The sequence below is a fragment of the Garra rufa genome, chromosome 8 (genome assembly GCF_049309525.1).
Source record: "Garra rufa chromosome 8, GarRuf1.0, whole genome shotgun sequence".
Lineage (NCBI taxonomy): Eukaryota > Metazoa > Chordata > Actinopteri > Cypriniformes > Cyprinidae > Garra > Garra rufa.
This window is the reverse complement of record NC_133368.1, coordinates 47,719,486-47,734,687: the sequence shown is the minus strand read 5'-3', so window position 1 is coordinate 47,734,687 and position 15,202 is coordinate 47,719,486. Positions and strand designations below refer to the sequence as shown.

The 15,202-nt window shown below is 34.7% G+C and overlaps 1 protein-coding gene across 1 annotated transcript in view; it reads left to right on the top strand.

Moving 5' to 3' along the window:
* LOC141341221 (E3 ubiquitin-protein ligase MARCHF4-like) overlaps positions 1-6,098 on the top strand; it is a 32,286-nt gene extending 26,188 nt beyond the window's left edge. The window contains exon 4 of the mRNA XM_073846369.1: positions 5,281-6,098. Within this exon, the coding sequence (XP_073702470.1) occupies positions 5,281-5,732 (452 nt within the window). The 3' untranslated portion in view covers positions 5,733-6,098. The remainder of the gene's footprint in view (positions 1-5,280) is intronic.
* The last annotated feature ends 9,104 nt before the right edge of the window (positions 6,099-15,202 follow it).

Below are 15,202 nucleotides of genomic sequence, written 5' to 3'. Positions count from 1 at the left end.
AACATGACAATGCCCCTGTGTATAAAGCAAGGCTCAAATAGAAATGATTGATTCAGTCAATGTGGAAGAACTTGACTGGTCTGCATAAAACCAAATCCTAATCCCAGCTGAACACCTTTGGTGTGACTTTAAATGCAGACCTTGAGCCAAAAACTCATCACCAAACACCAATGATATGAGTACAGTCATTTTAGACACTTCCAAAACTGGTGCAACAGAGATGGAAATACAGTTTATAAATACATGAATTGTGCTTCCATCTTTGTTGCCACAGATTTGAAAGTGCCTTTTTCTGCCCTACAAAGGCAAAGTGCAGTAACTGCGCCAACACTGCAACTGAGAAAAATGCCTTTTGTAAAAAGTTTTTACACCATATATGTGACCCTGGACCACAAAACCAGTCATAAGGTTAAATTTTACAAAACTGAGATGTATACATTATATGAAAGCTCAATAAATAAGCTTTATATTGATGTATGGTTTGTTAGGATTGGACAATATTTGCCCGAGATACGTCTATTTGAATATCTGGAATCTGAGGGTGCAAAAAATTCAAAATACTGAGAAAATCACCTTTAAAGTTGTCCAAATTAAGTTCTTAACAATGCATTTTACTAATCAAAAATTACATTTTGATATATTTACAGTAGGAATTTTACAAAAAATCTTCATGGAAGATGATCTTTACTTAATTTCTTAATGATTTTTGGCATAAAAGAAAAATCTAAAATTTTGAACCATGCAATGTATTTTTGGCTATTGCTACAAATATACCCCAGCGACTTAAGACTGGTTTTGTGGTCCAAGGTCACATATGGTATTAGTTTGGATTTTGTAGCTACTGCGATTTTGGCACTCTCGTTTCTCTGACACGGGACAAAATTGAACCAGGAGACTTTGCCACAAGACAAAACGGTTGTCACAAAGCCCATTTTAAGCCTTAACTCAATTTTGACCAAATGTGTAGTTACTGTACTTTGCCTTTGGAGGGCAGCATAGTGTATGTACATGTCATTGGTGTTTGGCGATGAGATTTTGGCTTATACACAAAGGCATTGCCATGTTAGAATAGAAAGGGTCTTGTCCAAACTGTTGCTATAAAATTACAAGCACACAAATCATTACATGCTTAAACATTACGATTTGTACTCTTGGAAATGACTAAAGTAGTCAAATCTTTTCATTAGAAGGGGGTGTCCCAATACTTTTGGCAATATAGTGTACCTCATTTCATCTTCTGTGATTCACAATAAATAACCATGAGTCCAACCCAGCAGGATTCAAATCTAAAGGACATTAAAAAAAACATGGAGAAACAGATTTAAATATCATATTATGTATAAGTATGTAATATCAACTCAATAATATTTAGTACTTCCATTTTTAGTTTTTATTTAACTTAAAGATCTAAAATGACTAAAACTAATAAATAAAAATAAAACCTAATTCAAATTTTCTGTATTTCTATTTCAATAATTAACAAAAACCTATAATAGTATCAGTGATATTAAAATAATACTGACTTACATAAATAATTGTATAGCATCACAGAAAATTACAAATGAATCTCAGCCCCTGTGTGTGCAAAAGAATCAACTGCTGAATGATTCAGTTTGTTTGTCTTTGTGCAAACGGCAAATAAAACATGACACAGCGGGAGAGACTGTTTGTGTCACATGCATCCTTAGTTATTAGAGTGAAATACTGGATCGTAGGGAAAAGTTCACTTAGAAATTCTAATGTACACTGTAAATAGAAAGTACAACTTCAATCTACTTTAAAAAAGCATGTTTATTCAATGCGATGCTTGCCATTTCTTTGTAATTAATTGTGAAATTTACTAGTAATTTTCTAAATGAACATTGTTTCTACACCAGTTGTTTTTTTTATTCACAAAAGTAGAAACTTTGCATAAAGTCAAAGCAAATTTATGAAATTTTCATCATGCTTTTTGTCCTTTTTAGAGCTTGAATGTATAAATCACCATATTCTCAAAAAAACAAAAACTTTTGTATTGTGTCTAAGTTCCCTTAAAGGAATATTTGACCCAAAAATGAAAATTAGCTGTTAATGTACTCATCCTCAGGCCATCAAAGATAAAGATAAGTTTATTTCTTCATCAGATTTGGAGAAATCTAGCATTCTATCACTTGCTCACCAATGGATGTGAATGGGTGCCGTCAGAATAAGAGCCCAAACATCTTATAAAAACATCACAATAATCCACACCACTCCAGTCCATCAATTAATGTATTGTAAAGTCAAAAGATGCATGTTTGTAAGAAACAAATCCATCATGAAGATGTTTTTAACTTCAAACTATCATGTCTGATCAAAATACCATGAGTCCATAATCCATAATAACGCTTCCTTCAGTGAAAAAGTGGTCTGGTGTGAATCAGGAGAGAAATCTGCTCAGATCAAGCATGGTTTACAAGGAAAACAGTCCAAAACTAATATGGTGGAGGATTTTGATGTGACTTTTTGACTGGAGGAATTGTTATTATGCATTATGGACAAGTATTTTACCTGGAAGCAATGGCTTGAAGTTAAAAACGTCTTAATGATGGATTTGTTTCTTACAAACATGCAGCTTTTGGTTTCTCAAGATGTTAACTGATGTACTGGAGTGGTGTGGATTATTGTGATGTTTTTATCAGCTGTTTGGACTCTCATTCTGACGGCACCCATTCACTCCAGAGGATCCATTAGTGAGCAAGTGATGCAATGCTACATTTCTCCAAATCTGATGAAGAAAGAAATGTTTTTTTGTGAACTATTTCTTTTAAAGAGGCAAAAAAGAGAGAACAAAAACAGAAGCATGAGGAGCAATTTAGTCGTGAGTCATCAACCTTTTGCACAGAACATGTGAGGACACAAACATCTCAAAGCACAGTCAGCTAACGCTGGACAAACACACAGAGAGAAAGAGCTTCAAATAATGAGGAACTGGGCCAGACACAGCCGTCTACTTCCATTAATATTATCTCCAGTTTAAACGTAGATGGAAACAGGCATAAACAGAGAAACTCCAGGATTTTGAATTGGAGTTTCTTCAAACGGAATCATAGATGAGATACGCAGAGCTCAACACACATCCGCCTGGATCCAGAGATTTATGAGTCATTAGTATGAAATAATACATGGGCTGGGTTCATTCTGCCATCATACTTGTACTAACGCTGCATTATACTGGGCATAGTATGCAAACAGTACTTGCATCACATACTACAGTACATCAGCCATTATTTTATGGCTGACTTGAACTTTGTATGCAAATACTGTTATATACAGTAAAACCACTAAATATTCTATTATTTATTTCCAAACTTAAGCTGCAATAATCATTCAGCTCTCTGAATCACTGAGCACAAAGGAAAGGAATGCAACAAAGTAGACATAGTAGATACAGACACTTTAGATAAATATCTTTGGCCTCATTCATCACTAACAGAACTAGTATATCATATAGTACAGTTTTACACCACTCTGAGTTTGCAAACTGCTCTGTGGGTTTTTCCACTTCATTAACACTGAGAACAGACGGGCTGCAATTATGTGCGTTTTCAGCTGTCTATAGTCTGACTTTCTTAAAGTGGTCTCTTCATACTTTTTGTTTTTCTCCCTGAGGCTCAATTATAATGTTAGTAAAGGTGTTTTCATTTAGATTCTTCCACCCTTTCATCTCAAATGGAAGACTGGTCCAAGATATAAACTAGAACTGCAAGATATACATGAGAATTTCATGATATAAACTCAGAATTGCAAGATATAAATTGTGAGATACAAACTCAGAATTGTGAGATAAAAAAAAGAATTTCGAGAAGTAAACTCAGAATTGCAAGATATAAACTCAGAATTGTCAAAAATAAAGATGGAATGGCACGATATAACCCAGAATTTCAAGATATAAACTCAGAATTGTCAAATATAAAGATGGAATTGCAAGATATAACCCAGAATTTCAAGATATAAACTCAGAATTGCGAGATAAAGTCAGAATTTTGGGATATAAACCCAGAATTCCAGGATATAAACTAGAACTGTGAGATATAAACTTTAAACTGCTAGGTACAGACTCAAAATGGAAAGAAACAGCAGAATTTTGAGATATTAACTCAGAATTACAAGATATATAGCCAGAATTGTGAGATATATAGTCAGAATTTTGAGATATAAACCAGAATTGTGAGATATATATATAGTCAGAATTGTGAGATATAAATTTAGAATTGCTAGGTACAGACTCAAAATTGTGAGATAAAAACCTGAATTTTGAGATGTTAACTCAGAATTGCAAGATTTATTGTCAGAATGTGAGATATAAACTAGAATTGTGAGATATAGAGTCAGAATTGTGATATATATAGTCAGAATTTTGAGATATATACACAGAATTGCAAGATATAAACTAGAATTTCAAGATTTAATCTCAGAATTGTCAAATATAAACTCATAATGGTAAAATATAAACTCAGAATTTTGGGATATAAACCCAGAATTCCGGGATATAAACTAGAACTGTGAGATATAAACTTTAAACTGCTAGGTACAGACTCAAAATGGAAAGAAACACCAGAATTTTGAGATATTAACTCAGAATTACGAGATATATAGTCAGAATTGTGAGATATATAGTCAGAATTGTGAGATATATAGTCAGAATTGTGAGATATATAGTCAGAATTTTGAGATATAAACTAGAATTGTGAGATATATAGTCAGAATTGTGAGATATAAATTTAGAATTGCTAGGTACAGACTCAAAATTGTGAGATAAAAACCTGAATTTTGAGATGTTAACTCAGAATTGCCAGATATATAGTCAGAATGTGAGATATAAACTAGAATTGTGAGATATAGAGTCAGAATTGTGATATATATAGTCAGAATTTAGAGATATATACACAGAATTGCAAGATATAAACTAGAATTTCGAGATTTAATCTCAGAATTGTCAAATATAAACTCAGAATTGCGAGATATAAACTAGAACTGAGAGATATATAGTCAGAATTTTGATATAAATTACAATATATAAATTAAAATTGTGAGATATAAACTTAGAATTGCTAGAAGAAAAAAAAAACAGAATTTCAAGATGTAAACTCAGAATTGCAAAACATAGTCAGAACTGTGAGAAAAAAGTGCCAATTTTTACAGCTTTTATATATCTCAATATGACTCTTTAAACTTTGTTCAGTCATGAATCATTGCATCAGAATTATCCAAAGATTGCAGAAGCTTACAGTAACCCGAATGAATCTCTCTTCTCCGCAGCTCTAATCGTCCACGAGGGCCCATCAGTTTTCCGTATATTTCATCGCTGGCAGGCCGTCAATCAGCAGTGGAAAGTTTTGAACTATGACAAGAAAAAAGACAGCGAGGAGGTGAAGAATAATGAGGAATGGACGCGTTCGCTGCTCCACCAGAGGGAGCCGACAGGAGCGGACGTCTCTCCTTCACCGTCTTCACTCATGGCTGCTGCTGGGACGCCGGCGCTCGACGTGACCGACGACACGACGAACACAAACACCACAGCGGCCGCGCAGGACTCCTACCAGACTGACGCTCTCGCTGATGGCCCGGCTTTACCGGACCAACACTGTCCGTATAACCTCCTGCATTTACTGAGTCATCTACGGCCGCATGAGCCACGCAGCCCACCCAGCAACATCAGCGCAACCACCACTAAACCTAGAGAAGTGGTTATGAGAGTTACTACTGTCTGACTGGACGCCTCATGATGGGACGCTCCAACTCTTTTCAGCACAGAGAGACCATAAGCACAGTGTTGGGACTGCTGGATTATTTATGACTTTCATTGATACTGATAAAAAAAAACAATATGACTTTTTAATTGCATATTTCATGATCTAAAGAGCAGGTCGGACAGCTGATGAATTTAAAGGGACAGTTCACCCCAAAATGGACATTCTGTCATTCTTTGATGTTCTGAACTTGTATGATGTCATTTTATTTCTGTGGAACACACCAGAAAAAATATCTTCATGCATTCGACAAGAACTGATTGTGATCAATGTCAAGCTCAAGAAAGCACCATAAAAGTGAAATAAAAATTGTCTTTTTATTCTGAATTTGTGTTCTACACTATACATTTTCAAATATTAAAAAATGTTTAAATTAAAAATTTGAAAATTTTCAAATTTTGAATTTATGTTCTACAGTAAAATAACATTTTTAGGATTACTGTAATTTTGGTATTATTGATATGCTGTAATTTAATAATTGATTATAAATTGTTTTTTCTATGGTTACAATTAGGGTAATTAAGTTCTAGTAATTTTGTTGTGTGTTTTATCAACTTTATTCATTTTTTTAATAGTTTTTGTTTTATTTCTTTTCAATTGTAGTTATTTTGGAGTCATTTGAACTTAAAACATTAATATTTTGAGTTATTTTTAAAAATCTGTAATGTTTTTGTATTTTTGATGTTTTTTTTATATACCTATAAATATATTTAGTTTAATTAATTTTAGTTATTTTAATACTAAATGAAAATAAAAGATGTTGGCAACTAACTGAAATAAAATATATATATTTTTAAACTGAATTTTATTATAGTTTATTTCATGTTTATTTCAAGTAACGAAAATGTTTTTGTTCGCTTGCTTGTTTGTTTTATCATGGTTAACTAAAACTAAAATGTAAACTGTAACTAAAAACATTTTCGTCACATGAAATAAATAAAATATAAAAAACTTTTTATTCCAGGTAGTTGCCAAGTAAACCTTTCCTTGATGTACTATTATATAACAAAAACTGTAATTATAATCAATTAAAAACTATTTGAGCATATTTAATAAATACAAACACTAAAACTACTAAAATGACAAAAACACACAACAAAATGACTAAAACTTGAACTAAAACAAAAAATAAAACTGGAAAATATAAAAACACTTTTTCAAAATATTTCAAAACTGCTATAATAGTATCTCATTGATACTAAAATAACACTTAATTTTTGCTGTTGTTTTTGGGTGAACTATTCCTTTAAACAAACACTTGTTTCACAATATTTGCTCAAACAAAAAAAAAAAGGTGCATTATCCATTAAAAAGGCTGATGGTATATTAATAAAATGACGAATATGTTTACAGTCATGTTACCGGAGGCACCACAGAGACGTCAGCCCATGACCCTTTCACTGTCCATAAATAATGAGTGACAGCTGTCAGTCAGTCATCGCACAGACAGATGGTGCTCAGGACAGCAGCTCAATCAGTTGAAAAGCACAAACTCTCCTGCTTTTTCTCTGTTCCTCTCATGCTTGCTGGTAATGCATGTTTTCATATTCACTACCTTTGTGAGGACATCAATCAACTCAAACTATACGACAGGGATATCCTGCAGTTATTGCCCCCTTGAGTACTTAAAGTCAACATGAAATCAAAATGAACTATTTTTATAATACATGCACCTGGTCTTACAGTGCACCTTATTCTATATAAAACATGTTTGTCTTTTTAATATGTTTCATAAAACTGTATTAACTTTTCTTCACTTTATTTATTATTTGTCAGCCCAGCCAACCAATTCTTGTACAAAACATGCTATTTTAACATTTAAAATCCATTTTCACTTGAAAATATGTCTCATAATTAAAGTAAAATAGGTTGCAAACTATGGTGATGTGTTGCTACCAGATATTTTTTTCCCAACCATTTTTTTCTCATAATAACAAGATGTTATGTTGTAAAACAATATTTAAATACTGTTGTTAAAACATAATTTTTATGCCATCATAACATTATTCTGAAAATAATAATGACAAGATGTCAAATTAAAACAATATATTTTCATATAATAAGATAATATTGAGATGCTGTCGTTAAAACATTGTTTTTGTGACATAATGACACGTTTTAACAAAAAATATGCAGTTTTAATAACATAGTATATCATTATTATGAGAAAATATTTTGTTTTTTAATGACATCTCATTATTACAACATAATTGAAAGGGCAAAAATAATATGTACAGGTGCATCTCAATAAATTAGAATGTCGTGGAAAAGTTCATTTATTTCAGTCATTCAACTCAAATTGTGCAACGTGTATTAAATAAATTCAGTGCACACAGACTGGAGTAGTTTAAGTCTTTGGTTCTGATTGTGATGATTTGGCTCCGATTTATCAAAGACTCACAACAAAACTCAACAAATTAGAATATGGTGACATGCCAATCAGCGAATCAACTCAAAACACCTGCAAAGGTTTGGTTCACTAGGCGGCACAATCATGGGGAAGACTGCTGATCTGACAGTTGTCCAGAAGACAATCATTAGCTATGTTTTCCTTCCAAAAATGTGAATTTAACTTATGCGCAAAACCGAAACGTCGCATAAAACATTTGCGCTAAAGCACTGCTTCAATCCAACGAGAGAAAGAGAACAAAATCATCACTTCCTGATAAACCTGCACTAAATATCACTAAAAAAACTAGGAGAAGTCATGAAAATAATAGTTTTCAGAATTTTCAGATTTCGCCACCGGAAAAGGTTGAGGCATAGTTTGCTCTCGTTTCCACGCTTTTCTTCGCTTTTAAAAGCTTGTACAGTAAATGTCCGTAAGCATTTTACTTTTGACTTATGACAGTAAGTACAGTACGACAAACTCACTTAGTCTATTTTAAACATAGAATTATTAATTCATCAACAAAAATGAATCAATAACTGTTAAACAACTTCCACAAAGTTTAATTATAAAAAATAGGCCTGCTGAAAATCAGCAAACACAGAGGAAATAAATCAATAAGAAACGAATGTTCTTCCAGTGAGCTTCCAAATTCACCTTAGATAAACGAAAACAGTCAACAGGCCGTTTTAAAAATCCTAAATACTTTTAAAACAGGCGGTTTTGCAACTCTTGCCTTTCTCACCTCATTCCTCATGCGATAAATGAAATCGGACTCATGTCGCGGATGCTACTGTTGTTAGGCACACTGCCTTGAGCAGCCCCATTCAGGGGTCCGTTCTTCGTACCTCGCTAACTAAATTAGCTGGATTTGATTGTTGACGATTTGGCATGATCTTGGATTGTTTGGTTCTTCGAAGCTCATCCTGGACTTGCTGTCATAGCAACAGCTCTGCAAGCTTAAACCTGCTCTGGAGCAGGTTTATTTCATGTAAACAGGATTTAGGCTGCGCTCCTGGCGGGTTATGATTGGTTGAAATGGCGAGGTTACATCTGATTGGTTAAAGAGCACGACTGACACGGACTGACTCACGTGGGAAAAGAAAAGTATCTTGCAAGAAAGTGTATATATATGACAGGTTCCAAAAAATATTTGGCAGCACAACTGTTGATATTATCCAACATTGATCATTCTAATAATAAATCAGCATATTAGAATGATTCCTGAAGGATCGTGTGACACTTAAAGGAACACTCCACTTTTTTTGGAAATAGGCTCATTCTCCAACTCCCCCAGAGTTAATAAGTTGATTTTTACCGTTTTGAAATCCATTCAGCCGTTCCCCTATTCTGGCGATATCACTTTTAGCATAGCTTAGCATAAATCATTGAATCCTATTAGACCAGTAGCATCGCGTTCAAAAATGACCAACGAGTTTCCATATTTGTCCTATTTAAAACTTGACTCTTCTGCAGTTATATCGTGTACTAAGACCAGCGGAAATTTAAAGCAGCGGTTTTCTAGGCTGATAATATTAGGAACTACACTCCCATTCCGGCGTAATAGTCAAGGAAGTTTGCTGCCGTAACATGGCCGAAGCAGGCGCATTAATATCACACAGCGCCTGAAATTAGATCCCAGCTAGGTAACTTCCAATGTGACCGGTGCTAAGTTTGTGTAACTCCGGTTGTTGCAGCTGTCAGAGTTGCAGCTGGTAAATTGTTAGTGGCTGGATTTACCTGTGTGTGATTAGCTATGGTTATGTGCATTGTAAGGGGCTGTGATAGTAAGTCGAAGACGTACTCTACTACCATCTTTCATAGAATTCCTCTGAAAAAAAAAAGCAATTTCGACTAATGAATCAATGGCTGGCTGCTCTGAACATGGATCTCAAAACACCGTTAGAAACGGATAGTTGAATAGTTTTACCGGTACTACAGCACGGCGTCTAAAGGACACTGCGATCCCAACAATCTTCAAACTAACGATACAGACAGGACAACAAGGAGCATCGCCCACGGCTGTAAGTGAAACATGATTAATTGCTAACGTTACCTGTGAAATGCATCCCCTGACGACTAGGTTTGGGCGAACAGTTGGCTTAGTATTTGCTATGACCAAATTCCATGTGTGATTGCAAAAGAAAGTTATTGCGAACAGTCGGTGGTGTTTTAAAGTCAGTTTTGAGTAAAAGTGTACATCATGAATGTAAGCCTGAAAAGGCAAACTGACAGTATGCATTTAAAATCTTTATATTATATAATGTAGTGGTTGCAGGAATAACTTACTCTTGCGACAGCTGGCTATTAGGTCCACTCGGCGTGTGACGTTTTTTCTAGTTTATTTTGTCAAATCGGAAAAAAATCTACTACTGCAGGATGCAGCATTGCATCCAAGTCCTCGGATGTTGCGACATGCCACTTCCTCATCAGGTAGATCCACCCTTGCCATCGATGGCAATACCTGGTCCCACTCGCGACAACACAGGCACTCACTTGTAGTTGGCATGAGTTGGCAAGCCCCACCAACGCGAATCTGCTCTCCTCATCCCTTCTGTCCAAGGCAGTTCAGACACACTTTCTTGTCTTTCACGTACCAAAACCTTAGCTTCAGTGAATTCTGGTTCAAATTGATACGGTTCAGGATCTGCACCAAAGTAAATATCTTCTAAATTGTCTCTCACAAATGTCTCCATGGCGAGGAACGCTGTCTGTGCTGTGCATGCACGTTGGATATGTTGACGGAAGTAAACATTTGCACATGCGCTGTGTGGTATTACTGCGCCTGCTTCGGCCATGTTACGGCAGCAAACTTCCTTGACTATTACGCCGGAATGGGAGTGTAGTTCCTAATCTTATCGGCCTAGAAAACCGCATCTTTACATTTCCGCTGGTCTTAGTACGCGATATAACTACAGAAGAGTCAAGTTTTAAATAGGACAAATATCGAAACTCGTTGGTCATTTTTGAACGCGATGCTACTGGTCTAATAGGATTCAATGATTTATGCTAAGCTATGCTAAAAGTGATATCGCCAGAACAGGAGAACGGCTGAATGAATTTCAAAACAGTAAAAATCAACTTATTAACTCGGGGGGAGTTGGAGAATGAGCCTATTTCCAAAAAAAGTGGAGTGTTCCTTTAAGACTGGAGTAACAGCTGATAAAAATTCAGCTTTTCATCACAGGAATAAATTCTATATAAATTTCAAAGTATGATATATAAAATATATAAAAAAACAAAAACATTATTTTATTTTGTAAAAACAATTTGCAATATTACTGTTTTTTCTGTATTTTTAATCAAATAAATGCAGTCTTGATGAGCATAAGAGACTTCTTTAAAGACTATTACAAGTCTTACTGACCCCAAACTTTTGAACGGTAGTGTATAAAAAAATAAAAATATAAATAAAATAACATATCAAGGAAAAAACATGTAACATGGGCAGCATTAACGCGTTTAATTTGTTCACTACTTTTGCCAGCCCTCTCTCCTTGCTTTTCCAGCCTTTGCAGTATTCCCTTGCGTTTTAATTAAACTCTGAAACTCTTAAAATCCCTCAATCAAGAGTTCTTGCTCTGCTGCAGAAAAATACTGAGCGCGCTCCTTCGTCATGTTCGCCGACCAATCAAAGAGTTGCCGATCAATGTTTCTACTATCGATACGTAGCCCCTTTTAAGCCACCCAGTGATCTCAAATAACTTCATCCAGCTATACTAATCATCAACAACAGGTGCGTTCGGAGAACCGGAATAGCGAGCTCATAGTTAGCGCGATGATTTGATCTTGGATGTGTCATTTGATCTTGGATGTAGTAAGCGAGGTACGAAGAACGGACCCCAGTTTTTAATTGTACTGTTTGTTCTGTAACTGAACTAAATGATTTTTATCGCTATAAAATAATCAAGACGATGGCAGGGCCGGTGCCTTGCTGGGCAAGTGACGAAACTGCTGAAGGAAACATTTCAGAATGACCAAAACAACATTTCTGATGCTGTGCAACAAGATGGGTCCGCTGGTTAGTCAAGTTATCCCGTTCCAGCGTGCAAAGTCACATGACTTTATTAATGCGCATGGAGGAATTTATTTGGTAAAAGTGTTTCCATCGTAGTTGATCCTACTTAGTTGTGCGCATTTTCAAAATGTATGCACATCTTTGCATTTCCACTCAGAGATTTTTATTGCGATATTCCAAAATGCGCATAAAAATAGTTGGATGGAAACATAGCTATTGACACCCTTCACAAGGAGGGTAAGCCACAAACATTCATTGCCAAAGAAGCTGGCTGTTCACAGAGTGCTGCATCCAAGCATGATAACAGAAAGTTGAGTGGAAGGACAAAATGTGGAAAAAAAGATGCACAATCACAATCACAATCGAGAGTACCGCAGCCTTAAGAGGCTTGTCAAGCAAAATCGATTTAAGAATTTGGGTGAACTTCACAAGGAATGGACTGAGGCTGGGGTCAAGGCATCAAGAGCCACCACACACAGACGTGTCAGGAATTTGGCTACAGTTGTTGTATTCCTCTTAAGCCACTCCTGAACCACAGACAACGTCAGAGGCGTCTTACCTCACTGCAAAAAATGCTTTTCTTGCTTAGCTTTTTTGTCTTGTTTCCAGCCAAAATATCAAAAAATTCTTGAATCAGGAAGGATTTTCTAGACAAGTCAAAATTACTGTCTTGTTTTTAGTAAAAACAAGTCAAAATTAAGTGAGTTTTTGCTTAAAACAAGCTAAATAATCTGCCAATGGGGTAAGAAAAAAAATCTTATTTTAAGCAGACAACTAGATTATTTTTCTTACCCCATTGGCAGATTATTTTGCTTGTTTTAAGCAAAAACTCAATTAATTTTGACTTGTTTTTACTAAAAACAATACAGTAATTTTTATTTGTCTAGAAAATCCTTCCTGATTCCAGAATTTTGAGATATTTTGGCTGGAAGCAAGACAAAACATCTAAGTAAGAAAAGCAGTTTTTGCAGGGCTACGGAGAAGAAGAAATGGACTGTTCCCAAGTGGTCCAAACTCTTTTCAGATGAGAGCAAGTTTTGTATTTCATTTGGAAACCAAGTTCCTAGAGTCTGGAGGAAGGGTGGAGAAGCTCATAGCCCAAGTTGCTTGAAGTCCAGTGTTATGTTTCCACAGTCTGTGATGATTTGGGGTGCAATGTCATCTGCTGGTGTTGATCCACTGTGTTTTTTGAAAACCAAAGTCACTGCACCCTCTTACCAAGAAATTTTAAAGCGCTTCATGCTTCCTTCTGCTGAGCAGCTTTTTAAAGATGCTGATTTCATTTTCCAGCAGGATTTGGCACCTGCTCACACTGCCAAAAGCACCAAGCGTTGGTTAAATGACCATTTTGTTGGTGTGCTTGACTGGCCAGAAAACTCACCAGACCTGAACCCCATAGAGAATCTATGGGGCATTGTCAAGAGGAAAATGAGAAACAAGAGATCTGAAGACCACTGTCAAAGAAACCTGGGCTTCCATACCACCTCAGCCGTGCCACAGACTGATCATTGAGCCGAATTAAAGCAAAAGGAGCCCCTACCAAGTATTGAGTCCATATACAGTAAATGAACAAACTTTCTAGAAGGCCAACAATTCACTAAAAACGATTTTATTGGTCTTATGAAGTATTCTAATTTGTTGAGATAGTGAATTGGTGGTTTTTTGTTAAATGTGAGCCAAATCATCACAATTAAAAGAACCAAAGGCTTAAACTACTTCAGTCTGTGTGCATTGAATTTATTGAGTTTCACAATTTAAGTTGAATTACTGAAATAAATGAACTTTTCCATGACATTATAATTTATTGAGATGCACCTTTATGTAGCGGCAATGAGCCAACATTGCCAACGTTTCATGTTGACTTTAACAACAAAAGGATTGTCCCTTCAATTAATGTAAGCAAAATACAAACTAATTTTGTTAAAACGTTATGTTTATCATCTGTTTAACCCACAGATAAACAGCAGATCTGAACTGGAAGGCCATACGTTGTGGGATAGATTATTGAAGGACCAGTTCACTCAAAATTTGTCATGATTTACTCACTTTCATGCTATTTTCTTTATTTTTCTGTGAAAAAAAATTCAACATAATGTGGAAGCTCGTTTTTAAGGTTCATAAAAAGGTTATTTATAGCACAAATGTCCAAAAAAGCCATACATGTGTTAGGAAAGTCCACAGAAAAAATGTACAAATGAGTAAATGGTTTTTGGGTAAACTATTATTTTAAAATGTCCCTGCTTACTGATGCAGTTTACTTGTTTTGTCATTATATATTTCTATCAAATATATCGACTTCAACATGGTGTGATGAGATCCATATTTTTGTCATGTTGCCATTTCATATCTACGGAAATAAAATTAATCTATGAAATGACAAACATCAGGATGATCATTACTAAAATATTACTTAGTGTGTAAAGTCTGATATGATGGAGGACAGAGGACGGTTTGACCCGTCTCAGTACCTGTATGGCGTCAGGTAACACTGGACGCTGAATAATTCAGTCCATGAAGAGCTGCTATCAATAATAACAGTCAAGTTCAGAGTTCATCAGATCTGCTCCAGTTCTCCTCAGTTCAGCAGCTTTCCACTTACCAACATCTTTAAAAATAAAAGCAGACATGCTTTAAACTAAACTTAAACCATTAAAAAACATTTTTTGTTATTTGAAATAAAACAAACATTAACTAAATTAAAAAAGGGTAAATGTTTAGTTTGAAGTACTTAAAATAACAAACTAAAAATTAATAAAAAATAATCTAAAGCAAAACTAATACAAATAACAAAATGGAAACTAAACTGGAAAACATTAAAATATAAATGATTTAAAATATAAATTATTTTTGTTTAGTTTAAGTTGAAATAATAAAAATTAAAAACTAATAACAAGCAATAAAAATTAATAAATTAAAAATTCTAAAATCCAAGATGAAAAATATCAAAATAAAAACACAGATAAATTAAAAAAATGAATAAAATGACAAAAACTATTAAACGCTAAAACTAATAGAAATAACTAA